Source organism: Bufo bufo, chromosome 2 (assembly GCF_905171765.1).
Source record: "Bufo bufo chromosome 2, aBufBuf1.1, whole genome shotgun sequence".
NCBI classification, from domain to species: domain Eukaryota; kingdom Metazoa; phylum Chordata; class Amphibia; order Anura; family Bufonidae; genus Bufo; species Bufo bufo.
The window spans coordinates 827354688-827381346 of NC_053390.1; the positions used below are offsets into that span (position 1 = coordinate 827354688).

The 26659-nt window shown below is 46.4% G+C and overlaps 1 protein-coding gene across 7 annotated transcripts in view; it reads right to left on the minus strand.

Moving 5' to 3' along the window:
* The window catches only part of DYSF (dysferlin), a 317684-nt gene that overhangs the window by 89543 nt on the left and 201482 nt on the right, over positions 1–26659 (minus strand). For 4 of the 7 annotated variants that reach the window (XM_040419355.1, XM_040419356.1, XM_040419357.1 and 1 more), the window contains 2 exons: positions 23554–23627; positions 14275–14337 (listed from right to left, as the gene is read on the minus strand). In XM_040419355.1, coding sequence (XP_040275289.1) covers positions 14275–14337; positions 23554–23627 — 137 coding nt within the window. The remainder of the gene's footprint in view (positions 1–14274; positions 14338–23553; positions 23628–26659) is intronic. The other 3 variants (XM_040419360.1, XM_040419359.1, XM_040419358.1) reach the window with 1 other exon arrangement.

A 26659-nucleotide genomic window follows, 5' to 3' on the forward strand; every position in this document is an offset into this window, starting at 1 on the left:
AGAGAATGCCTCTCCTAGAGCTGAGACCCTGGGGGATATCGAGGGGAATGAGGAACTCAGGAGACTAGACCGTTCCGAGGTGACTCTGTCCTCTTGCTACGAGAGTGCAACAGAGGGGAGTGAGTCTAAAAGAATAAGAAGGAAACGTCTGACCAAAAAAAGATCTAGCCCGACTAGAGTGCCTGTGGAAGGCAAAGCCAGCTCCCCCCTGGACCTCTCTAATCCTGACTCTCTTCCCCTGGATCTTTCCAACCGGTACCTCACCTTGGATGAGATCTCCGCCTCCTCTTCTTCCGGGGAGGAGGTTCAAGGTGGGGAGCCGGAGGGGCAAGAGAAGGAGCCTCTGGAAGGGCCCGCGCCTCCCTCCGGTGAGGATGCAAGGTCCTCGGGAGGTGGGGCGGGTCCAGACACTGGGAATGGGAATGACAAGGGTGGTGCGAAGGGGGAGGCGGTGGTGACTAATGAGATGGACACCACTGTCTCTCTCAAAAGAGATCGTGCCACCTTAGGGGGTAGCCCCAAGAGGGGTAAGAAGAAGAACAAGAAGGGGAAGGGAAGGAAGAAGGCCGTCTAACTTAATCACTCTGTATGGCGGCACTCACTCCGTTGACGCTGGCGACCATTAATGTCGCCAGTATTAAATCGGATGCGGCTAGGTTTGCAGCCTTTGATTTTCTCAGCCGGGTTGAAGCTGACATTTTATTTTTGCAAGAGACCAGGCTGCCAGATTTGGCAGCTGTGTATAAAGCAAAAAAGGAGTGGAGGTGTGGTCCATCATATTGGTCTCTTGCGGCTGAGCCGTATAGCGGAGTGGCGGTTCTTTTTACCGCAGCAGTAGAAAGCCGACGAGTGATTGAGTTAGAAATGGGGAGGTGTTTGATTTTAGATGTCCTCATGAAGGGTCAAGAGCTTCGCCTGATAAACATCTATGGTCCCCAAACCAGGTGGGATCGGAAGCGTCTCTTTATGAGGATCAAACCTTTCCTTTTTACGAGTCGGCAGGTGGTCTTTGGCGGTGACTTTAATACAGTCACAAGGTCCCAAGACCGGGGAGGCGCCAGAAACCGGCTGGCTTATGATAGTGTATCCCTGAATAGCATAGCTAGCGAGGCTCGCCTGGTGGATGTCCACATTAGGCACACCCCAGGCCACGGTGGTTTCACTTATTATAGAGGTAGTCAGATTAGGTCTAGAATAGACAGGTTTTATTTAAAGGAGGAGAATACTTTTTCACCTTTAGAGGTGGTAGAGGTGGAATTCTCTGATCACTGTCTAATTATGTTCTCTTTGAATGTTGCAGAATCCCCCCAAATGGGAAGAGGCTATTGGAAGCTAAATTCGGCCCTCCTGGAGGAAGCAGAGGTGAGACAATCCTTTAAGGACTTCCTTCAGAGTCAGGTAGAGTTGCTGGATCTTCGTGACACTAAGTCTGAGTGGTGGGAGATATTCAAAGATCGGGTGGCAAAATTCTTCCGCCAGCTCTCGAGCCTCAGGTCCCTGGACAGGTACCGCTTGTATCAGGGTCTGAGGAGGAAACTCGAACAACTGGTCTCGACTGGAGGTAGCCGAGAGGATATCTCCAGGGTGAAATCTTTGCTTAAGAGGTGCCAGTACGATAGGCACACATCTTTGGTTTTTGAGAGGGATTTCGGGAAGTACCGCTCGCCTGACCCTTACAGAAACTGTAAGATGTCAGTGAAAAGTAAGTTGGTGACGGGACTGGTCGATGGTACGGGATCTCTGGATAGGTCCAGATCAGGGATCTTGGAAATCGTCAAGTCCTTCTACTCGTGCCTCTTGAGGAAGAAGGATCTGAATCGGGACAGGATTTCGGCTTTCCTGGCTGAAACCATCCCTGAGTCAAGAGTAGACCTCTCTCTTGGCGTTTTGATAGAAGAAATCAGAGAAGAGGAAGTCAGCCTGGCGATCGAAGGGCTTGCCCTAAAGAAGTCGCCAGGCCCGGATGGCTTAACATCCGAGTTTTATAAGACCTTTAAGGACTCCTTGGTTCCCCTCTTGACTAAGGTATTCAATGAGTGCCTTTCCTCAGGTACTCTGCCGAAGTCAATGAGGAGGTCAGCTCTGATCCTTATATCAAAGGGTAAAGATCCGAGCCGTATTGAGAATTGGCGTCCCATAGTGCTTCTCAATACGGACAGAAAGATCCTGGCCAAGATACTGTTTAAACGGTTGGTGCAGTTTGCGCCTCAGCTCCTTTCGGAGACCCAACATTGCTCAGTTCCAGGCCGAAGCACGTTTAGTGCTGTGCTCGGTGTCCGAGAGGCAGTGGAGCAGAGTAGGGCGGGTAACTGGAAGGGGTACATGCTGGCTTTAGATCAGGCAAAGGCTTTTGATCGGGTTAACCACGAGTACCTCTGGGCAGTCCTTCTGAAATATGGCCTGCCGGGAGGGTTTGTCGATTGGTTAAAGATCTTGTATGCAGGGGCAGAGAGTTTCCCGCTGGTGAACGGTTGGTCTAGCAGCCCTTTTGAGGTCGGGTCTGGAGTCCGCCAGGGTTGTCCATTGAGCCCGCTCTTATACGTGTTTGCGATTGATTCTTTTATTAGGAGGATTGATCGGGGACCGTTAGCGGGAGTCAGAATGAGTCTGGAGGAGCCAGAAGCCACTCTGAGTGTGGTGGCGTATGCCGATGACGTCACTGTTTTCGTGTCCTCGGGAGGGGAGGCGGAATACGTGATGTCGGAGGTAGAACGCTACTCGGAAGTCTCCGGGTCCATGATTAACCGGGATAAGTGTGAGAGTCTCTGGCTGGGAGGGGGTGATCCATCTTTCGGTCTCCCGGACACCCTCCCAGAGCCCCAGTCGTCAGCCAAAGTCCTAGGCGTTCAATTCGGCCATGGGGATTATCCCACCCAAAATTGGGACAGCAGGCTCACGATCGCCGCTCAGAAGGTTGACCAGTGGAAGGGTTGGTCTTTGACCCTCAGGGAAAGGGTGAACCTGATCAAGACTTACCTTCTCCCTTTGCTTATCTATTTGGCCAGTGTATGTGTCTTGCCAGAACCTCTCTGGACTCGGGTTTACAGTCTGTTCTTTCAACTGTTATGGGGGAATAGGCTGAACCTAGTCAAGAGAGAGGTGACATACCGTACGAGGAGATTAGGGGGGTTGGGTATGGTCAACCCAGTGGTGTTCCTTGTGAACACCTTTGTTAAGATCAACCTGGCAAACCTCTGGAAAGAGAGGGCTCCTCCGTGGGTAGTCTCTTGCAGGGGTTGGTTTCGGCCTTTCTTCCAGGAGTGGGAGACAGGAGGGCAAGTGAAGGATTTGCGTACACCTCACGGATATCTTCCGGCTTATGTCACCCCGATTCTGAAGGTGATCCGCCAGTGGGGTTTGGGAGTGAGGGAAATCAAGACCCAGTCAAGGAGATCCCTTGACGAGAGGGTCTTGTTGACCCACTTCTGGAAGCCCCTGGCCCTTAAGGATTGCCCAAGCCGGGATCTAGACAAGGGGTTACAGTTGTTAAATTCGGCAAGGATCCCCTTGAAGTTTTGGGACTTGGCTTGGCGCTGCTTTCACGGGAAGCTATATGTAAGGGACAACTTGAAGTACAGGAACTCTGATGAAAGGGGTTGTCCCCGGGAGGAGTGTGGCGACATACTGGAAAGTATGGAGCACTTCCTGCTTCAGTGTCCCTTTAATACAGAGGTATACAAACGGGTGGGTGCATTTATTGGCTGGCCTAGGCTAGCCAACCTCTCCTATGCGGAATGGGCTTATGGAGCATTCAAAGGTTTGGGAAGAAGGGACCCATGCACAGCTTTTATAGTTAGCATAGTGATCAGGTACTTCACATGGAACGCACGGTGTTTAGTTTCAACCCAGCAGAAAGTCCTCCCTGTGGAAGAGGTGTGTAGGAACCTTCTAGGTGACCTGGCGAAGGTTCGCTCTCTTGAGTGCGAGAAGGTGGGTACGGATGGGGTCTCTTACCTCTGGAGAGGCTTCACCTTTGATGTGCCTTAGCCTCAGTAGCACTTTTCCTGGTGTTGGGCTGAGGCTTTCACATTAGGTTTTTGTTTTGTATTTAAGATGAGTTTTTGAAGAAAGGTTTGCAAATGACTGAACTTGGGCCTTCGGGTGGATTTTAATATTGGTTTGTATAGATTGATATGGTTGTTATAAGATGTATATATTGTATGATAGGGTAAGTGGGGTGTAGTTAGGTTGGGTGGGATGGGGTGGGGGGGTTCATATTTTTGTGTGGGGAGACCTGCATCCAGCCCTGGACTATGCGGACATAGGAGGACATGAGGCGAGGGGCTGGGTGTGGGTGGTGGTGGAAGGGCTGGCCTCATGGAGGGACAAGAGGTGGAGGTTGGCCCTGGGTGAAGGTGATGGGATAGATAGATTGGTAGGGTTAGTATAGGTTTGTTTTCTCATATATGTGTGTAATTTAAAAAAAAAAAAAATATATATATATATATATATATATATATATATATAATAATATATAAATATATATATATATATATATAAGAAAAAAATAAAAATAAATTAAAATAAATAAATAATAAAAAAATTTTTTTTTTTTATTATAGTTATTTGATATTTCTATTATGATTATTTTATGTTTATTATTTTTTATTGTGAAGTTGTAATTTATTTTCTGTTCTGAGCAATTTGTATAAATTTGTATATAGTGGGGGCTCAGCCGGATCGGATGTTTACGTTAGGCTAGGTTTCATTTTCTCCTTTTTTTAGTAGGTATGAATGAGATAGTATGCATGTAGCTGGGCCAGTAGGGTAAGTGTATATACTTTATACCTTGTTTGGAAAATTTTATGGCAACGTTTTTGTATTTTTGTATAAAATAAAAAAGAGTTCCTCAGTATCTGCTCTTATTCTGTATATATGGACACTGCACAGTACCACTTCTCCTGTCCTGTATACTGGGTGTAATCCTCAGTATCTGCTCTTATTCTGTATATATATACATTGCACAGTACCAATTCTCCTGTATACTGAGTGTAATCCTCAGTATCTGCTCTTATTCTGTATATATACATACACTGCACAGTACCAATTCTCCTGTATACTGGGTGTAATCATCAGTGTGCAGGAGCCAGTGGACGGGTGTGGTCGTGTGTGCAGGAGCCAGTGGACGGGTGTGGTCGTGTTTGGAGGAGCTCCTGCTGATTGTCCAGCCGCTTCCAGGGATTTTTCCATCTATCCCAGCCCAGGCCCTGCCTCTCTCCCCAGGGAGGTGGTGGGGTCCTGGGCAATGAAGCGACTGAAGACCCAGGATCCTACTTCCCGGGGTAGGCCGGCGGGAGGTAGGGGAGGTGAGCTACCGGCCTCAGTTCCATCTTCCGCCTCGGGGGTCAGAAGATCCAGCAGGAGTCGTGGTGCAGTGGCCCCTGCAGCCCCCGGAGGTGAAGCCGTGTCCATCGCTGGCAGTTCCAGGAGGGCGGACAGTAGCCCTCCAAGAGGTACACGGAGTGCTCCTGGGGATGGGACGGTTCCGGTTGAGGCTGACTGGGGCAACATGAAGCCCCGGGAACTAATCGCCGTTTACAGCTCCCGGATCACAGCCTACCTCCGGGAGTACGAGGAAGCGAATAGGACCCTCAAGAAGGTGAGGGAGAACCTAAAGCTTGAGAGGGGGAAGGTGGACAAAGCGGCCAGAAAAAACAGGCCAGAAGTATCAAAAAAAATAAAAGTCTTAAAAGAAGTGATTAAAGAGCTGCAGGAAAGAATGGGGGCCATTCTGGATAACAGTGGTCCCTTCAAGGAAAAACTCATGAACGATGAAAGGTTCAATGAAATGGCTGGAAACAAAAAGCAGCAAGAAGATGACTCCTCTAGTGAGGAGGAAGAGTCGGACATGGGGGGGCAGCCTGCGGAAACTGGCATCACTGCAGAGCAGGTATGCCTGCCCCCCACTAGTTCTGATGAAGAAGGCGAGTTCAGTGAGAACAGCGGAGTTGGGGGGCAGCTTATGGCCGAAATACGCCACCTGGAGTCCCCCAAAATTCGTGAGGACATTTGCTTTGGTGACGAATTGCCTGAAGATGAGCCAATAGGAAAAAAGAGAAAGGCAAAGACATTAAAGCCAGAGGTGAGGTATGTCTATGTGACCCACCCTGCGTGCCCTGGGCCAGCTGAAAAGCCAGCTCAGGGCACGAACCCCACCATCCTCCCTGGCCCGGTCTCTGCTGTGGGATCGGTGCGTAGGAGTGGGGAGACAGATGTGGCAAAGATGGCGCAGGACGCCGTCCCTGTTTGCGGTAACAGGGGCGGTGAGGAAAAGCTGGAGGGGCCAGACAGGAAGGCTCCCGGGGCGGGCGGCGAGGGGGACATGGTTGGTGGTCGGATGGCTCCGCCCGCCTCTGCTGGGGCACTGGACAAGTGCCGGGTGGAGGTGCGGCGGGGCGGTGTGGCTGCCACTGCCCCCCTTGCAGAGGTTGTTGCCGGGATCCCTGTCCTGGGGTCTGCCTCCTCTGCCCCGGTCTGCTTCGCCGCTCCCGTGCGCCCTGCAGCCCCCCCTGCCGGTTTTGGCATGGCGGTGGGGGACAGGGGGGCGGGGGTGGTGGGGACGGCTGTGGGTGGAGGGGGTGGGACCGCGGGTACAGCGGTGTCCCGATCCGGAGTTGCAGGGGGAGGGTGCGAGGTGGCTGCCTCCGCCCCTCTGAGTTTGTATGCCCAAGTCCTTGCCGGGGTTCCGGTCTCCTCTGCCCCGGTCTGCTCCGCTTCAGTCCCTTCCGCTGGTATTGTCGTGGCGGCAGGGAGTGGAGGCGCAGTGGGAGTGGTCAGGGGTGGAGGGGGTGGGGCTTCGGATGTCCAGAAAAGAGCTCAGAGCAGTGTGTGTGTAGGCAGAGAGGGAGGGGGCGGTCCTGATGAGAGTGTGGTGCGCACCGCCCCTCCCTCCTGCACTGTCCGTCAAGTGGATAAGGCCGGCGTGGCTGGGACCAGTGGTTCTACAGCCCGCCGGCCCGAAAAATCAGGAAAGACTGAAAAATCAGGAAAGACTGTTAAAGATGTGTCCAGCAAGGAGATGCTGGACAAAACAAATAATGTGACCTCGGTCCCCTCTGGCCCAGCAGTGTGTGTGGGGGGAGGGGAGAGTGCGGTAGTGGCCACTGAAGAAGTGGTCACTTGTGTAAATACAGTTTTTGTTAGTGGTGTTGGTGTTGCCCTGGGCCCTGATGGAGGAGTGAGTGTTGGAGGTCGGCCGCCCACTGTACAAGTGGCCGGTGCGCCTCATGTAGCCCCTTCAGAGGGGTCTGGAGTGGCACCTGCTGTAGATAGGTCTGGGGGGGATGGGGGTGGGCCCGGTCCGGCTGCCCCTCCTGCGTCGGTTACGCCTGGCAGAAGTTATGCTGGTGTGGTTGCCGGCGCAGGGGGGGAGGGGCGGTCCCCATTGTCCTCCCCATTACCAATGTCTGGTGACGGTAACTTGCAGCGGCAACTTCTAGAGGCTCTTAGGAGAGGGGAGAATTCCATTACAGTAGGGGGGCAGCAGGTGGATCTATCCTTCTGGATAGACAGGCATGGCCTGCGTGCCTTCCGAGAGCAAGGCGGGGGCGAGACCACCTGGTCCTCACCCACAACCGGCCCCGGGTCAACCAGGCGGAATGTTGTCTGTCTGAAGTGGAGAGGCAATGAAGCGTGCCCTACCAGAAAGAGGGTGGCAGAGCTTCTCTTTCGGATGGGCATCAGGGCATGTGACATCTTTGCCCTGATACATCCGTATGGCACCCGGGAGTTTGATGTCAGTTTTGCCTGGCCAGAGGGTCTTGAACTTTTTTGGTCTGGGTATGAACTGGCAAAAGACCAGCCGGACTGGCAGGGGTTTTTTGTGCAAGCGATAACCCGCCAGAATGAGTTCAAGAAGGTGACCGTTCTCACCCGTAACGAGTCACTTTCTTGTGTTGACATCTTGACCTGGTTGAGCAGGTACGGGGACGTCCAGGGTCTTCCTAGCAAGAACCTGGATGAGTTTGGCATCTGGTCGGGTGCCTGGACGTTTCAGATTAAGTTGAAACATTCAGGGGGGTCGGTTTCCCACATACCATCATCTGCTTTCCTTGGTCGGGATAGGATCATGGTGTTCTACAGGGGGCAGCCTAAGCTGTGTTACAAGTGCGGCAGCCCTTCGCACTTCAGCGCCAGCTGCCAAGTGCAGAGGTGCGCGTTGTGCGGGGGTGAAGGCCATCTAGCTGCATCTTGTGGGCAGATTAGATGCAACCTGTGTGGTGAGCTAGGGCACCCGTTCAGTCGTTGCCCTCGCTCTGTCGCCAACGTGGCTCGTGCACGCGCGGAGGCGAGCCGGGAGGCCCCCACCGCCGAGGCGAGTGCTGGCGAAGGCGACAGGGCAGTGGGGTCGATGAAGAGAAAAGACGGCCCGTCCCAGCAGAGACGGAGGGAGAGGCGTCAAATGGAGAGGGGGCAGGTGGAACCCCGTCCTGGGGTGATGCCTGAGCCCTCCCAGGAGAATGCCTCTCCTAGAGCTGAGACCCTGGGGGATATCGAGGGGAATGAGGAACTCAGGAGACTAGACCGTTCCGAGGTGACTCTGTCCTCTTGCTACGAGAGTGCAACAGAGGGGAGTGAGACAGAGTCTAAAAGAATAAGAAGGAAACGTCTGACCAAAAAAAGATCTAGCCCGACTAGAGTGCCTGTGGAAGGCAAAGCCAGCTCCCCCCTGGACCTCTCTAATCCTGACTCTCTTCCCCTGGATCTTTCCAACCGGTACCTCACCTTGGATGAGATCTCCGCCTCCTCTTCTTCCGGGGAGGAGGTTCAAGGTGGGGGGCCGGAGGGGCAAGAGAAGGAGCCTCTGGAAGGGCCCGCGCCTCCCTCCGGTGAGGATGCAAGGTCCTCGGGAGGTGGGGCGGGTCCAGACACTGGGAATGGGAATGACAAGGGTGGTGCGAAGGGGGAGGCGGTGGTGACTAATGAGATGGACACCACTGTCTCTCTCAAAAGAGATCGTGCCACCTTAGGGGGTAGCCCCAAGAGGGGTAAGAAGAAGAACAAGAAGGGGAAGGGAAGGAAGAAGGCCGTCTAACTTAATCACTCTGTATGGCGGCACTCACTCCGTTGACGCTGGCGACCATTAATGTCGCCAGTATTAAATCGGATGCGGCTAGGTTTGCAGCCTTTGATTTTCTCAGCCGGGTTGAAGCTGACATTTTATTTTTGCAAGAGACCAGGCTGCCAGATTTGGCGGCTGTGTATAAAGCAAAAAAGGAGTGGAGGTGTGGTCCATCATATTGGTCTCTTGCGGCTGAGCCGTATAGCGGAGTGGCGGTTCTTTTTACCGCAGCAGTAGAAAGCCGACGAGTGATTGAGTTAGAAATGGGGAGGTGTTTGATTTTAGATGTCCTCATGAAGGGTCAAGAGCTTCGCCTGATAAACATCTATGGTCCCCAAACCAGGTGGGATCGGAAGCGTCTCTTTATGGGGATCAAACCTTTCCTTTTTACGAGTCGGCAGGTGGTCTTTGGCGGGGACTTTAATACAGTCACAAGGTCCCAAGACCGGGGAGGCGCCAGAAACCGGCTGGCTTATGATAGTGTATCCCTGAATAGCATAGCTAGCGAGGCTCGCCTGGTGGATGTCCACATTAGGCACACCCCAGGCCACGGTGGTTTCACTTATTATAGAGGTAGTCAGATTAGGTCTAGAATAGACAGGTTTTATTTAAAGGAGGAGACTACCTTTTCACCTTTAGAGGTGGTAGAGGTGGAATTCTCCGATCACTGTATGATTATGTTCTCTTTGAATGTTGCAGAATCCCCCCAAATGGGAAGAGGCTATTGGAAGCTAAATTCGGCCCTCCTGGAGGAAGCAGAGGTGAGACAATCCTTTAAGGACTTCCTTCAGAGTCAGGTAGAGTTGCTGGATCTTTGTGACACTAAGTCTGAGTGGTGGGAGATATTCAAAGATCGGGTGGCAAAATTCTTCCGCCAGCTCTCGAGCCTCAGGTCCCTGGACAGGTACCGCTTGTATCAGGGTCTGAGGAGGAAACTCGAACAACTGGTCTCGACTGGAGGTAGCCGAGAGGATATCTCCAGGGTGAAATCTTTGCTTAAGAGGTGCCAGTACGATAGGCACACATCTTTGGTTTTTGAGAGGGATTTCGGGAAGTACCGCTCGCCTGACCCTTACAGAAACTGTAAGATGTCAGTGAAAAGTAAGTTGGTGACGGGACTGGTCGATGGTACGGGATCTCTGGATAGGTCCAGATCAGGGATCTTGGAAATCGTCAAGTCCTTCTACTCGTGCCTCTTGAGGAAGAAGGATCTGAATCGGGACAGGATTTCGGCTTTCCTGGCTGAAACCATCCCTGAGTCAAGAGTAGACCTCTCTCTTGGCGTTTTGATAGAAGAAATCAGAGAAGAGGAAGTCAGCCTGGCGATCGAAGGGCTTGCCCTAAAGAAGTCGCCAGGCCCGGATGGCTTAACATCCGAGTTTTATAAGACCTTTAAGGACTCCTTGGTTCCCCTCTTGACTAAGATATTTAATGAGTGCCTTTCCTCAGGTGCTCTGCCGAAGTCAATGAGGAGGTCAGCTCTGATCCTTATATCAAAGGGTAAAGATCCGAGCCGTATTGAGAATTGGCGTCCCATAGCGCTTCTCAATACGGACAGAAAGATCCTGGCCAAGATACTGTTTAAACGGTTGGTGCAGTTTGCGCCCCGGCTCCTTTCGGAGACCCAACATTGCTCAGTTCCAGGCCGAAGCACGTTTAGTGCTGTGCTCGGTGTCCGAGAGGCAGTGGAGCAGAGTAGGGCGGGTAACTGGAAGGGGTACATGCTGGCTTTAGATCAGGCAAAGGCTTTTGATCGGGTTAACCACGAGTACCTCTGGGCAGTCCTTCTGAAATATGGCCTGCCGGGAGGGTTTGTCGATTGGTTAAAGATCTTGTATGCAGGGGCAGAGAGTTTCCCGCTGGTGAACGGTTGGTCTGGCAGCCCTTTTGAGGTCGGGTCTGGAGTCCGCCAGGGTTGTCCATTGAGCCCGCTCTTATACGTGTTTGCGATTGATCCTTTTATTAGGAGGATTGATCGGGGACCGTTAGCGGGAGTCAGGATGAGTCTGGAGGAGCCAGAAGCCACTCTGAGGGTGGTGGCGTATGCCGATGACGTCACTGTTTTCGTGTCCTCGGGAGGGGAGGCGGAATACGTGATGTCGGAGGTAGAACGCTACTCGGAAGTCTCCGGGTCCATGATTAACCGGGATAAGTGTGAGAGTCTCTGGCTGGGAGGGGGTGATCCATCTTTCGGTCTCCCGGACACCCTCCCAGAGCCCCAGTCGTCAGCCAAAGTCCTAGGCGTTCAATTCGGCCATGGGGATTATCCCACCCAAAATTGGGACAGCAGGCTCACGATCGCCGCTCAGAAGGTTGACCAGTGGAAGGGTTGGTCTTTGACCCTCAGGGAAAGGGTGAACCTGATCAAGACTTACCTTCTCCCTTTGCTTATCTATTTGGCCAGTGTATGTGTCTTGCCAGAACCTCTCTGGACTCGGGTTTACAGTCTGTTCTTTCAACTGTTATAGGGGAATAGGCTGAACCTAGTCAAGAGAGAGGTGACATACCGTACGAGGAGATTAGGGGGGTTGGGTATGGTCAACCCAGTGGTGTTCCTTGTGAACACCTTTGTTAAGATCAACCTGGCAAACCTCTGGAAAGAGAGGGCTCCTCCGTGGGTAGTCTCTTGCAGGGGTTGGTTTCGGCCTTTCTTCCAGGAGTGGGAGACAGGAGGGCAAGTGAAGGATTTGCGTACACCTCACGGATATCTTCCGGCTTATGTCACCCCGATTCTGAAGGTGATCCGCCAGTGGGGTTTGGGAGTGAGGGAAATCAAGACCCAGTCAAGGAGATCCCTTGACGAGAGGGTCTTGTTGACCCACTTCTGGAAGCCCCTGGCCCTTAAGGATTGCCCAAGCCGGGATCTAGACAAGGGGTTACAGTTGTTAAATTCGGCAAGGATCCCCTTGAAGTTTTGGGACTTGGCTTGGCGCTGCTTTCACGGGAAGCTGTATGTAAGGGACAACTTGAAGTACAGGAACTCTGATGAAAGGGGTTGTCCCCGGGAGGAGTGTGGCGACATACTGGAAAGTATGGAGCACTTCCTGCTTCAGTGTCCCTTTAATACAGAGGTATACAAACGGGTGGGTGCATCCATTGGCTGGCCTAGGCTAGCCAACCTCTCCTATGCGGAATGGGCTTATGGAGCATTCAAAGGTTTGGGAAGAAGGGACCCATGCACAGCTTTTATAGTTAGCATAGTGATCAGGTACTTCACATGGAACGCACGGTGTTTAGTTTCAACCCAGCAGAAAGTCCTCCCTGTGGAAGAGGTGTGTAGGAACATTCTAAGTGACCTGGCGAAGGTTCGCTCTCTTGAGTGCGAGAAGGTGGGTACGGATGGGGTCTCTTACCTCTGGAGAGGCTTCACCTTTGATGTGCCTTAGCCTCAGTAGCACTTTTCCTGGTGTTGGGCTGAGGCTTTCACATTAGGTTTTTGTTTTGTATTTAAGATGAGTTTTTGAAGAAAGGTTTGCAAATGACTGAACTTGGGCCTTCGGGTGGATTTTAATATTGGTTTGTATAGATTGATATGGTTGTTATAAGATGTATATATTGTATGATAGGGTAAGTGGGGTGTAGTTAGGTTGGGTGGGATGGGGTGGGGGGGGTTCATATTTTTGTGTGGGGAGACCTGCATCCAGCCCTGGACTATGCGGACATAGGAGGACATGAGACGAGGGGCTGGGTGTGGGTGGTGGTGGAAGGGCTGGCCTCATGGAGGGACAAGAGGCGGAGGTTGGCCCTGGGTGAAGGTGATGGGATAGATAGATAGATTGGTAGGGTTAGTATAGGTTTGTTTTCTCATATATGTGTGAAAAAAAAAAAAAAAAAATTAAAAAAAAATTTAAATAAAAAAAAAAAATTATTATAGTTATTTGATATTTCTGTTATGATTATTTTATGTTTATTATTTTTTATTGTAAGAAGTTGTAATTTAGTTTCTGTTCTGATTAATTTGTATAAATTTGTATATAGTCGGGGCTCAGCCGGATCGGATGTTTACGTTAGGCTAAGTTTCATTTTCTCCATTTTTTTTTTAGTAGGTATGAATGAGATAGTATGCATGTAGCTGGGCCAGTAGGGTAAGTGTATATACTTTATACCTTGTTTGGAAAATTTTATGGCAACGTTTTTGTATTTTTGTATAAAATTAAAAAAGAGTTCCTCAGTATCTGCTCTTATTCTGTATATATACACTGCACAGTACCACTTCTCCTGTATACTGGGTGTAATTCTCAGTATCTGCTCTTATTCTGTATATATGGACACTGCACAGTACCACTTCTCCTGTATACTGGGTGTAATCTTCAGTATCTGCTCTTATTCTGTATATATATACACTGCACAGTACCACTTCTCCTCTCCTGTATACTGGGTGTAATCCTCAGTATCTGCTCTTATTCTGTATATATATACACTGCACAGTACCAATTCTCCTGTATACTGAGTGTAATCCTCAGTATCTGCTCTTATTCTGTATATATACATGGACACTGCACAGTACCAATTCTCCTGTATACTGGGTGTAATCCTCAGTATCTGCTCTTATTCTGTATATATACACTGCACAGTACCACTTCTCCTGTATACTGGGTGTAACCCTCAGTATCTGCTCTTATTCTGTATATATATACACTGCACAGTACCACTTCTCCTGTCCTGTATACTGGGTGTAACCCTCAGTATCTGCTCTTATTCTGTATATATATACACTGCACAGTACCACTTCTCCTGTCCTGTATACTGGGTGTAATCCTCAGTATCTGCTCTTATTCTGTATATATGCACTGCACAGTACCACTTCTCCTGTATACTGGGTGTAACCCTCAGTATCTGCTCTTATTCTGTATATATATACACTGCACAGTACCACTTCTCCTGTCCTGTATACTGGGTGTAACCCTCAGTATCTGCTCTTATTCTGTATATATATACACTGCACAGTACCACTTCTCCTGTCCTGTATACCGGGTGTAATCCTCAGTATCTGCTCTTATTCTGTATACACGGACACTGCACAGTACCACTTCTCCTGTATACTGGGTGTAATCCTCAGTATCTGTCCTTCGTACTGTATACTTGTCTTTCTGTTCTGCTTCTACCCCCCGGATGCTTTTCTCGGAGGCTCGGTGATCTGGGGTGAAGCTCTGGGTCTCCGCAGTGACATGCAGGTATCATACATGCACATATTACATACAGGTTATACATACATGGAGGCTGGAGCTAGAAGACGACATGTTAATCACGGCTGAGCCGTTCACAACGTCCATGAGCTACAAAGCAATACAACAGGGGTTATTTACATGGCGAATATTAAGGATGACATCACAGGAAGCTGATGGGAGAAAAGAGGAGATAAGAGACAGAATATAACAGGACCACAGGATCCAGAATTTAAGCAATTTTGAAAAAAAAAATACATCTAAGATGCATTGTCAGGCTGCACACAAATCTTAGTTGGAGCTCGGATCCTCTGTAATTAATTCTATCAGATGTAGCAGGAAGATTAGGATTTATTGCTATTCTGTGCATCAAAGCTTCGGAAATTACGGTGAAACCTGGCAAATCCTTCCATTACTCAATGGTCTCTGTCGGGCATGATCTGCTTTTATTATTGAATTGCTGCCTAGCAACAGAGGCTTCTGCCAGCCGGTGACTACTTAGACTCTGCGTTGCACTGTGGAGCCCAGGGTAGTCACCCGCTGAAGATGCAGTGCAGTGTACTTAAGAGCTATTATTCTGGAGTCCAGGACCAACGCGAGGCTTGCAGTCACCACCATTCTTAATATTAAGTGCATAGAGCTATTATTGGTTAGATTGCAGATAGATTACTTTATGTACGGAGCTGTTATTTGGACACTCTTGATATTATTTTTGCACTGTATGGCGGTTGTCAAACTGTTGCCTAAGTGTGTCAGCAGACTATATGGTGCTTCTAATAAGGCAGTGCATAGTTCCGTATATACTAAATGACACTATACCACATGGGGCACCAGCAGAAGTTTTGTACCAGAGTCAGCTATATTTCTCCTCCAGGCGGTCTCTGTGATGTCCCAGCTATGTTTGCTCTATGAACCACCTATGGGTCATAGTGATTGCACGTGTGGTTCCTGGAACCCAAAAATATTCACTTCTAGCCAATCCTTTCTACAAAACAATTTATACATCCAAAACCTCATGAAATAAGTTCCCAGCACAGCGGTGACTGATTCAGGCTTCTATTGCCAGAGCTAATCGTTACCTTATGGCATTGATCTATAGAGTCATCTAGAATTATATGTGCACATAGTAGGACGACCTACACAACCAGTACATACCATGGGTTCCTTGTTAATGAAAATACAGATAGATTCCTTTAATTCAAGATCCAGAAATCATCTGAATATGAAATTTTCTAGATAATTATACAGACAATATTTGTTTCATAAGAACTGATTAGGCTTAGTTGAACAATTTTATGTTGGGCTTTCTTTTTGACAGTTTTTATCCTGGCAAATACATTCTGCATACTTTTCTATGAGTGTCTGATCTACACTATTTGATATTCTACACCTATCATGTCCCATTAAAGGGGTTTGTCAGGGAGAATTTTTTTAAATAAAAGGATCATAAACTGTTAAAAATTAAATAGAAGCATTACTCACCTCCACCGGTCTCCTGCCTCTTCCATTCTCATGCTGCTCCTGTCCATGCTGCTCTACACTTTCTGTTCCATGCCAGAAGAAGCCAGGAAATAAAGGGTCAACCAATAACTGGCCAGTCTTTGGTTGAGCAGGTCTTTTCTGGCATTTTCAGAGTGTCAAGCCAGCATCGAGATGGCAGCTGCAGGTGATCGGTGAAGGTGAGAAATGCTTCTTTTTTTAGTTTCAACAATTTCAGGCCAATTCCTTTTTAATTCTCCCCAGACAACCACTCTAATTATTATTGCACATTTTTATATTATATTTCATGTAAGACCAGAATGCATGATGAGATATAGGATATCCTCAGTCTCTTCCCTCCTGGTTTTTTGCCTGTGGGGTCTCTGCATAGAAACCAGTATCACACAAGAAGGAATTTGCCGAGAAGAACTGGCAAAGGAACCTTTTCCTCCTGATTTATGGTCTGCAGCAGCTGAGTTTATTGCTCTTTCTTCTCTTGAGTGATAATTGCATGTGGTCGCCCTATGACTTGGCCAAGAAAACCAACTAGACTTTTTCACTGCTTTACTAATTCTTCTGCCAGGAAGTTTAAATTTTATGGGCAAAGCAAAGCCGCCACACTGGTGCCGTCACCGTGTGTTTGCCCTGGCTAATGAATCCTACTCTGTCTAAGCCAAAAAAAATTCAATATCTCTCTGTTCTACACTTGACTGCGCCCGGCTATAGGGGAAGATGATACAGACCCCCAGGCAGTTGTTGTGTGGTCTCAGAAAAACCAATGAGGGAACTTGATGTTCACTTCTCAAACATGTACTATGGATGGTGTACTTACGGGTCTGGAACAGGATGTCATTATTTGACCCAAGTTCATGGTTTTTGGAAAAAAAAAGTCAATAGTACTTCTGCTTGGATGAAATGAAATGCAACATTGATCAGAAAAATTAAAGGTTCATTCCTTCTGATTAAAATGGTGATATATGATTCTGTTATTAGGCCTCTGGAAGTGGGAAAGCCTTGCTTTAATTAACATCATCCAGGAGGAAGGGTCTAGGTTGGGTTTGACCCAATACCCCTTAACCACAAATGGAAAGAACTTGCACATGCTTACCTCTCTGTAGGATCACATTACATCTTTCAACTACATAGGATGGTGATGATGTTTGGGGTGGCACAAATTATCTGCATTGTGAGGACCCCATTTTGATATCTACTATGATTATGTTGAAGTTTCTGTACATTTCTGGAAAATGTAGCACAAGGATCCTGGGTTCAAATTTGACCAGAGGCATTATTGGCATGGAGTTTGTATGGCTTTCTAGCATTCCTCCTACACTATGTCCTATATTTGGTCATAAATTCATCATAAAGGAAGTTATCCTGTCTGGGACCACCTCTGCTCATAAGGACCGGGTGTGACTATTTATTTGGGTGGCTTGTTGACCACTTTTCCAATGCAGGAGCAGCCACTACCAAGAGTTTCAGTGATGGCTCCAAGGTTTATAGCTGATAGTTGGGCCCGTTTTATTTTTTTTTTTGCTTTGTTTTTTTAGAGGAGGTTGTCCAGATAGGGCAACTCCTCTCTTCAGCTATCTATGAACACAGCCCGAACATAAGTAAGATAGGGAAACATTGCAGAATACTTTGGCTGGAAATAAAGGAAAACTAGTTCCCATATTGTCCATGAAAATTACATGTCAGATAATTATGTGGGATCATATCATTCATAAAATACTACGTTCTCTCCTTCTTTAGAAAGGTCTTGGCAAAAAGTGGCATTCAGTAATATTGTATTATCTCCCAGATTGGAGTCGAGAGGACATACAGTATATGCGGTGTTCCAGTGGTTGACTGGTGATGTCTTCCAAGAAAAAGTAATGTTTTTGGCGGAATGGGACAGTAATAATAACCCATCATCCCCCTACCTTCCCCAGAGGAGTCACTAACCTTTACATGTTCGAGATGGCAACTTTTTAAAAAAATTTACGACTTCTTACCATGATGACCCATGGTGTATTCACTTATAGGCATGGCATCTTTTGGCTTTTTTTGTTGTTGTTTTTTCATCCCTGCCATCCAAGAGCCGTAAGTTGTTTATTTTCATGCCAATGCAGCCTTATGATGGCCTAATTTTTGCTTATTTTAGTAATTTTTTGTGGGGGTGGAATGGAAAAAATGTTGGGGTCTTATTTTTTTAAAATTCACTTTTAACAACCTGCAGTATAAATGAGATGTGAACACTATCAGTATGTAGTCAGTATGACTACAAAGTTATCTAATTTATATCGTTTTTATGTTTTTCTACTTTCGCACAATAATAATCACTAGTATAATAATTTGCTTCTGTGTCATCATATTTTTAGAGCTCAAACTTTTTTTTAGTTTTCTATCAAAGGAGCTGTGAGAAAGCTTGTTTTATGCAGGATGTAGTTTAAAGGGTGCCTAAACTTTTTTAACTTTTGACATGTCGAAGAGACATCAGAAGTTTTCATTAGTGCGGGTCCAAGTGCTGAGAACCTGAATGATCGCTAGAAAGCTGTGGCCCTTCAGCTTTCATCAGCTTTGCCTACCCCCCTTCTGAGAGTCAAGCCCATGGTTTATGGACCCCATATACTTAGTATGTATTTGTAAACCACATGTTCGGCTCTTCTTCGATTCTGGATAATTTTTTTCAGGAAGAGAGAGAATTCAATGTACATTTGAGTACATTCCCCGGATTGTACTCGAACGCAATCGCATTGCTGATTCATACAAATCAGAAACAAAATGAATTTTAAGAAATTCACTCATTTCATTCACTGCAATACTTCTGTAGTTACATGTGGATTGGTAACCTACCACAGTTTTCATACAGAAATAGCTTTAATTAAAAAAAAGCCATATATACTGATGTGGATTTCAAATTAACGTTCAAAAATGTGCAAGTTTGAACAGCCAGATGGATTTCAGATTAAATCAATGCAAGATGGATCTCATGAAGATTTCAGCGCAGAAACTTCCATTGTGCGAACATATCCTTACAGGGATCTTCATCCCAATAAGCCTTAGAGATGCATGTCCTAAAGGAAAAGGCTCAGTCGTATTCTTGGCTAATAATAGAACTTCTTGGCATTTTCTTTTTGTTTCATTATGTATTTTTGGCTAGATTCTAGATTGCCAGGACAAATCAACATTTATTGCCACTAAAAGACCTTGTAAAACTAGTTCTCTCCACAAAGACAACCTTTACATAATGACTGCAGTTAATCCAGCATCACATTGGACTTAAGTCTTTGTGGTATCATCTAAGAATATTCCATTTGACTTATGAAAACAGAAGGTGCTGTGACTAACTGTGTACACAAGGCACAAGAAGCTCTGCTCGACTGCTATTTCCAAATCTGTTCTTACCAAAAATCTTAAAACTACTTGTGTTTTTGGAAGAATTTTCCAAATTTAAAGTATTTGGGAAGGGCTCAGTAAAAACATACTTTCTTCCAATGACAGAATCTGGAAGCCACGTTGCAGGGAGGTCACCCTTTCTCCTCTTACACCTTTCAGGGAACCTCTCCCTTTTTGTTTAGTTCTCGACCACCTTGTAATAAAAAAGCATCTATGAAACCAGAGCAAGGAGTCTTTGGTGGCCCATTTTTTTCTGTCAAAGTTTTAGACTGACAACCACTGTAATGAAAAGTGGAACTCAGACCTGAGGTGCAGAACATATAATCTTATAATAACATGATCCATTTAATTGAATGCCCCACTTTAGTCCAGATCCATCACTCAAACATCTAAACGGTGGGTTCAGTTTGAAGAGACACAGAATGGAGACTTATTTTTTCAGGCAATGCTCCACGGGGAAAAACTAAAATCATGAAAATTAGATCATATTTGCCAAGCCAGTGACACCCATCTGTAAATAGATGTTTCGGGGTTCTTGTCCTTCATCAGTATAGAGAAGGGCATTGGTTGGCTGAATGAGATTGCTTAGATACAGCATAGGGTGTACTGTTTCTCACTGAAGAGACGCAGAAGGTTATGAAGACTTATTTATCAAAAAATGCTCCATTGGGGAAAAATCTGCCAAATCAGAGACACCCAACTGTAGACATCAAGGTACTGGTTGGCTGGATGAGCTGACTTAGATGTATCTCAATATGATACTGTTTTTAAGAAGAGATACAGGGGTTTATGGAGACATATTTTTAGGCAACGCTCTATGGGGAAAAAAGCAGCCAAACCAGTGAGACCCAACTGTAGACAGCCGTTTCAGTGTTCTTGTCCCTCAGTCCCATCAGTATAGAGTAAGGTATTGGTTGCTGGATAAGTTGCTTTAGATGCAGCTCTATACTGATGAGGGGGCAAGAACCCCAAAACAATGCTGTCTACAGATGGGTGTCTTTGGCTTGGCTGCTAGAAGCTAATTTGCATACATTTTCCCATAGAGCAAGTCTTTCATGTACCATTGTGTCTCTATAATGAGAAACAGTACCCCCAAGCTTCATCTAAGGCATCTCCTCCAGCCAACCAGTTACTTCTCACCTTTTACCCTAACCCTGACTTTTTTTTATGTACAAATTATTGATGCGTGTGAAAGCCACTTATGTCTGAAGAAGATCCTAGTTGCTCTTGTATTTTGAATGTCAAATTTATCTATTTATTTGGTTGTGATTCCTATTAATTAGATACCTGCCAAAATGTAAAAAGCAAAAGTTAAGACTTTTTAAGGGAATGCCTTGAAATGCCCCCAAATGTTCAGGTTTACATAAACACCATCGGAGGTCTATTGTGTGGGATTGTCCTACCACAATCAGGATAGTTGTTAAGCATGTGAGCGGGATCCAAGTAAAATGACCAAATAGTAATAGGAAGTTCTGAAAGATACTTGCCTTGTCCAGCACCAGCACTGATAGATCTTACCCAGTGTGTACTGAGTTCTGATCCATCCATATTTAACACTAGATATAAAGTGACCCTACAATACGTTTGTTGGTGTAAGAACATCCGTATGGTATTGCACATAAGCATACATAAATGCATCTGCACAGTTTTATTTATTCTATTTTTAGTGATTCTTTATTTAGTGGTCCTGTAGCCACGCATCTCGGAGGTCCACAAATGAGGAGAGAGGTTGCCATGAGGGCAAACGGCCTTTACTAAACATTATACATTTCCTGGCACTTTTCTCACTACAGCCTGGATGGCACTGACATCTGTTTTGGAAATTACATAAAACAGTGACCACAAAAACCAAGAACCCGGAAAGTAGTAACTGCTGGTAAGTAGTGGCCTACAAGTGGAATTTGCAGAGATCTATAGGAACTTAAAGGACTGAAGTTATGAAGGACTCATTGTGAGGTCCTCAGTGAAGTTCTTCTATAAGCTTAATGTGCAAAATAACACAAATTAAGAACATCACCCACAGGATAAACTTTACGGCTTTTGCAGGAGAACATCTAATATAGTCACACAGTGAGGAGGATCACAGCAGAAGACATATGCTTCAGGGGAACCTGGAAAAATAACTGTTTATGCTTAACACTGTTGAAAAGAGGATTATTACAGAATCTCCAGTCATTACATTTCTCGACTGTCCTACTCTTGTTCAATCACAGGACACAACTGCCATTTTCCGTGTAACGTGCCGAGGATACCCCGAGGAACCCCCGGGATGTCACAGTATGCAGAACAATTACCATGCCTGGTCCTGCTATGTTCTTGCCTTCTTTGCCATGTATTTCTAATTTTGTTATCCCTGGATCTCAGTTTTGTGGTCTTTGTACCTAGCCTTGTTCCAGGGTTTTTACCTTCGGAAGAGGGTGTCAGCATGTTCTGCCTGTCCTGTTGGCGTCATGTCGTCCTCCGGAGGGAGGGCGGAGGGGGAGGTAATGTGACGGTGCAGTTCACCGTGCCCTGTGATGCCGTGCAGGCTGGCTGCATGTACCCAGGCGTACTGGCTGCAGGCCAAAATCCTGTGCAGGCTGGTTGCTAGGGGCAGCATGCTTGCTGCGGTATCTGGTGTGAACCTGCCCGTGTACGTGTGCACCCCTTTGACCGTGTCTGTGTTTGTATCCGTGTATCCTGGTTGCCAAGGGCAATGCCTTGCTCTGTTCTGTGTTTCCTGGTTGCCATGGGCAACGCCCGGTACTGCAGCCTTGTGCTGTGTTCTGGTTCCCTGACCTGTAAGGGTTAATCCCCCTGAGTGGCTCTGTGCGTGTGTTACTTACAGGTGCACTCGTTGGGTGGGTATCTCTCCACGGTTTCCGTGTGTTTCTGGGTCAGTTCTGTTTTAGATGATCTGTCGGTCAGTCTTGTTTATTCTGTTCCTGGTTATGATGTGTTCGCCCCTTGCTACTGACCCTTGGGGTCCCTGCTGCCATTCATGTCTGTCCAAGTTTCTGTGTGGTATTCCTTGTTCTGCAGTGATGTTTTCATTTGATTGCTATGTAATGTTTTTGCCTATTCATGTCTGTATCTGTCCATAGCTTAGCAGAGCTGTATATGCGTCCGAGCGCTTAGCAGAGCTGTATATGCGTCCGAGCGCTTAGCAGAGCGTATCTGCATCTGTTTCTGTTATGCCTGTTTCTGTTCTTGTTTGTGGCAGTTTACGCTGCTTCTGTTCATGTCTGTTTGTCCGCCTCCGGAAGGGGGTCCCTGGCTTCCCCGGAGGGGGAATCGCTATCTGTGTGCAGCTCTGCCTGGGGCAGTTTAGCTCCCACTGCTTGCGGCGCAGGTAACTGCTTCTGGCTCTGTCCTGTCTATTCCTGGTTTCTGTCATGCCTGTAATTCGGTTCATGCCTGTACTTCTGTAGATACCTTTGTAGGTATCTCCAGGTCCTCCTGACCAGTTGCTACTGTACGGGTGTGGCTCTGGAGTGGCACCTGGCAGCTACCTTAATGGCAAAGTCTATCCCCACCATCAGCAGCCATAGTGAAGTCCAGGTAGCTGCTTAGTCACGCCCCTTCTGGGTACATACGGTCAGTAGCACAGTCGATTTTCACCAACTGATCTGTACAGTACTATGCGGCAGGCACGTCTTTCATTGTCATGTGCTTCTGTTACCTTGCATTAAAGTTTCTGTGTTCCGTAGCATGTTTTGCCCGTGTCCTGCCTTGCCTGACATCCCGGGGGTTCCTCGCGGGATCCCCGACACGTTAGATCAGATGGGCACAAATGATGATGCGTCCACCCTTACCTTTCCAGAAATTTCCTGCCAGGATGCACTGATGCTGAGCGCAGGGGAAGGAAAGGTATTCACATGAAAAACAGGTAAATGGGGAAAAAATATGAAGTTTGAGGTACTCCGGCCAGACAAAAATGATATAGGACTGGAGATTCAATTTAAAGAAAAAAAATAAAATGTAAAAAATGTATAACTACTTTCCATCATGTTACTAATATTATTAACAGTACAAAATCTACTTCAGATTGTGGGTTGTTTCTCTAGTTTCAGCATGATGGTAAAACGACATTTCCCTTGATGCAACAGTACACAGCGTGTCAGCTGCGTACGCTCCTCTCCTTGTCACGCATTCTTCCCACCCCTCCAGTGTTGTTTTGAGTGGAGCCAGCCCCCGAGTGGGACGTCTATGATTACATTCTGTACAGTCATCTATAGGCAGAGCAATGCACACAACGTCATCACTTCCTGTAAAAATCCCTGGAACCCTACAATTCTGCATTACAAAGTATCCTATTTTGACATGTTTGGTAGGGTTGGCAGTAAAAAAATGAAAATCTTCTTTAATTGAAAAAAACTGGTATCAAGTTGTCAACCAAAATGTTTTTTTAATTTTTTAACTTACACCCATTAATTTCCCATTGATACATACGACTTGATTGACCATTGATTACTAACATGAGAATCTTACCTGAGTCGGGATCAAAGGTTCTCTGTCATCGATATCAATGAGAACTTCATCCCGCGGAGTTATAATCACATTGTCTGCAAAGGAAATAACACGATCGGTCAGGGGTGTAGCTACAGTTCTATAGCGAGTCAGTAATGGGCCACCTACTTTCTAGACAGTAGAATGAACTGTAATATTGAAAATAGCAGAATAACTAGAAGCAGCCAAAGGACGGACAGTGGCGTCATACATTAGACCTGGAGTCAATGACTGTATTCTTAGCAATGGCCATAGTGGTTTTAGAGGTTTATGGGCTAATATCTAATATCTCTGGTGGCCTAAATTGGTAAGACTGAATATTTCTAGAGGTTTGAGTGGCTAATAGGATACATCAGTGTCCCTCATGGTGGGTTCCATCTGAGTAGGACACTTATTCCTGGGAGCAATAGCATCACTTATTCATCCTACATCCTACTGACCCTTGATCTGGCCATGGTGAATACATAGCCCCTCGCACAAGGCCAGTTGGCTAGGTGCAATATATTGTACTTTGTATATAACCAACCCACCTACGGTATGTACTACAAGGGCCAGTGGGTGATTTCTCCCACTGACCTTTGCACTGTGGCCTCTTAGCAAACTACTAAGGTGGTCACTGATACAGTTTGGTCATATGTCAACCTGATAAACCAATTTTAATTGGGGAAAAATGTCAGGACATGGACACCTGAAGCAATGGAAGTTGTCCAGTTTTTAAATTTCTAATATGTTAGACCAGAATTTTGGATTTGTTTTATTCTTTCTTTGTGGGGATGTTAGTGGTGACATAGTCTGATCCTATCCCACCCATGCCTGACCATAAGATCCCCATTTCCTTTTTAGGATTATATCTTAGAGTTTACTAAGGACAACTAAGAAGTTCCTGCATGAGGCCACCCTTCTTGGGCCACCCTCCTTGGTACACTCACTCCATTCTTCTCAGGGTAACATACTAGGGTACAATAGGGAAAGTATCCAGCAGGTCCTATCTTATGAATACTCCCAGACCCTCCATATAAGTTTTTCCACCTACGTCCACATGTGATACTTTTGCTGCCTTTTGGGTCCTTTTATGCTTTCTCCATGCTACACTATCTTTTGGAATCTACTTTTTCAATCATCAGTGGAAAGTTATGTTTCATGGTTTACCTTCAGTGATGTGTGTTAGTTTTTGGCTACCTTTGAATGTTTCTCAGTGATATGACTAAAGAATTTTAACAATTACAGAAATTCTATTGTTGGCTGCTGCCTTCAAGCAGCTCCATTCTGCATCTCAGTAGGCTTCTTTTGGGCAACATAGCAGACACTATGGCTGTCGCTATGCTCTTGCAATGAGCTGGAAAAATCATTTTTGCATGAAGACTAGAGATTCTCTTTAGAACTATGCAGGAGAAAAACCTTCAGACTCCATAACACATTTACAAGCAATACAAGCTGCAATCAGCGGCTCTTATGATGTCACTATGTTGAGACCACAACCGGACAGACAAGATCAGTATCGCTTCCCAATGCCGGAGTTCAAGGAGAACCAACTTCCAAAACTCATTTTCCACACTACAAAACTATAAATAATTCTTTATTGCTTTTATGTCTGGGAGAAGCAGACTGTGCTCGGAGCAATCACATATGGGACCGGTATGGTGTAGGATCGCTGCTCCTGCCATTTAATAGGTGATGGAATCACACCTTTAATGAAATTAAAGTGCAGACTTTTATATAGAAGCTTTTACTAATTGTCTGATTATGAGGAACAGATGTGAGTTATACCACACTACAGAAGACTGGATATCACAGAATACCAGTAAGTGAGGTAAACAAGGGAGAAGTCCGCTTAAAAAAACTCTATCAGCATGATCAACCCTATTAAACCAAGTATATTTCCTGGTAGGGTTGATCATGCTGAGTAACACAATATATTTATTTTCTATAAGGGGTTATTAATGGCAAAGATATATTAATTCTTAGATTTATGTAAATTACCTATTTGGATCACCAGGGGGCTGGCCATAGTGCTAGGAGCACCATTAGTGCAATGCCCCCTGTGCTCCCATCTCCCTTTCAGTAGACTTCTGGTCTAGCTCCGTGTCCTCACAGCAGTGTCGAGGCACAGTGACTTTCGCACCTGCACAGCAGGACTGATCAGTTTAGAAAGATCACTGCACCACATCAAGGAGCTTACTCCATGCATGCACAATGGATCTTATGCTGCTTCTCGTGCCCATTTGGCTAATGTCGTGCCCATTCACAAGAAAGGTAGTAGGGAGGAATCGAGCAACTATAGACCAGTGAGTCTGACATCAATAGTAGGCAAATTAATGGAAACCCTATTAAAGGATAGGATTGTGGAACATCTAAAATCCCATGGATTGCAAGATGAAAAACAACATGGGTTTACTTCAGGGAGATCATGTCAAACAAATCTTATAGATTTTTTTGACTGGGTGAATAAAATAATAGAGGTGGAGGTGCAGTAGACATCGCATATCTAGATTTTAGTAAGGCTTTTGACACTGTCCCTTATAGAAGACTTATCAATAAACTGCAGTCATTGAGCATGGACTCCCATATTGTTGAGTGGATTAGGCAGTGGCTGAGTGACAGACAACAGAGGGTTGTAGTCAATGGAGAACATTCAAAACAAGGTCATGTTACCAGTGGGGTTCCACAGGGATCTGTACTGGGACCGATTTTGTTTAATATCTTCATAAGTGATATTGCAAAATGCCTCGCTGGTAAGGTTTGTCTTTTTGCTGATGACACAAAGATAGGTAACAGGGTTGATGTTCCTGGAGGGAAACGCCAAATGGAAAAGGATTTAGGAAAACTAGAAGAATGGTCAGAACTCTGGCAACTGAAATTTAATGTGGATAAGTGCAAGATAATGCACCTGGGGCGTAAAAACCCAAGGGCAGAATATAGAATATTTGACACAGTCCTGACCTCAGTATCTGAGGAAAGGGATTTAGGAGTAATTATTTCAGAAGACTTAAAGGTGGGAAGACAATGTAATAGAGCAGCACGAAATGCCAGCAGAATGCTTGGATGTATAGGGAGAGGTATAAGCAGTAGAAAGAGTGAAGTGCTTATG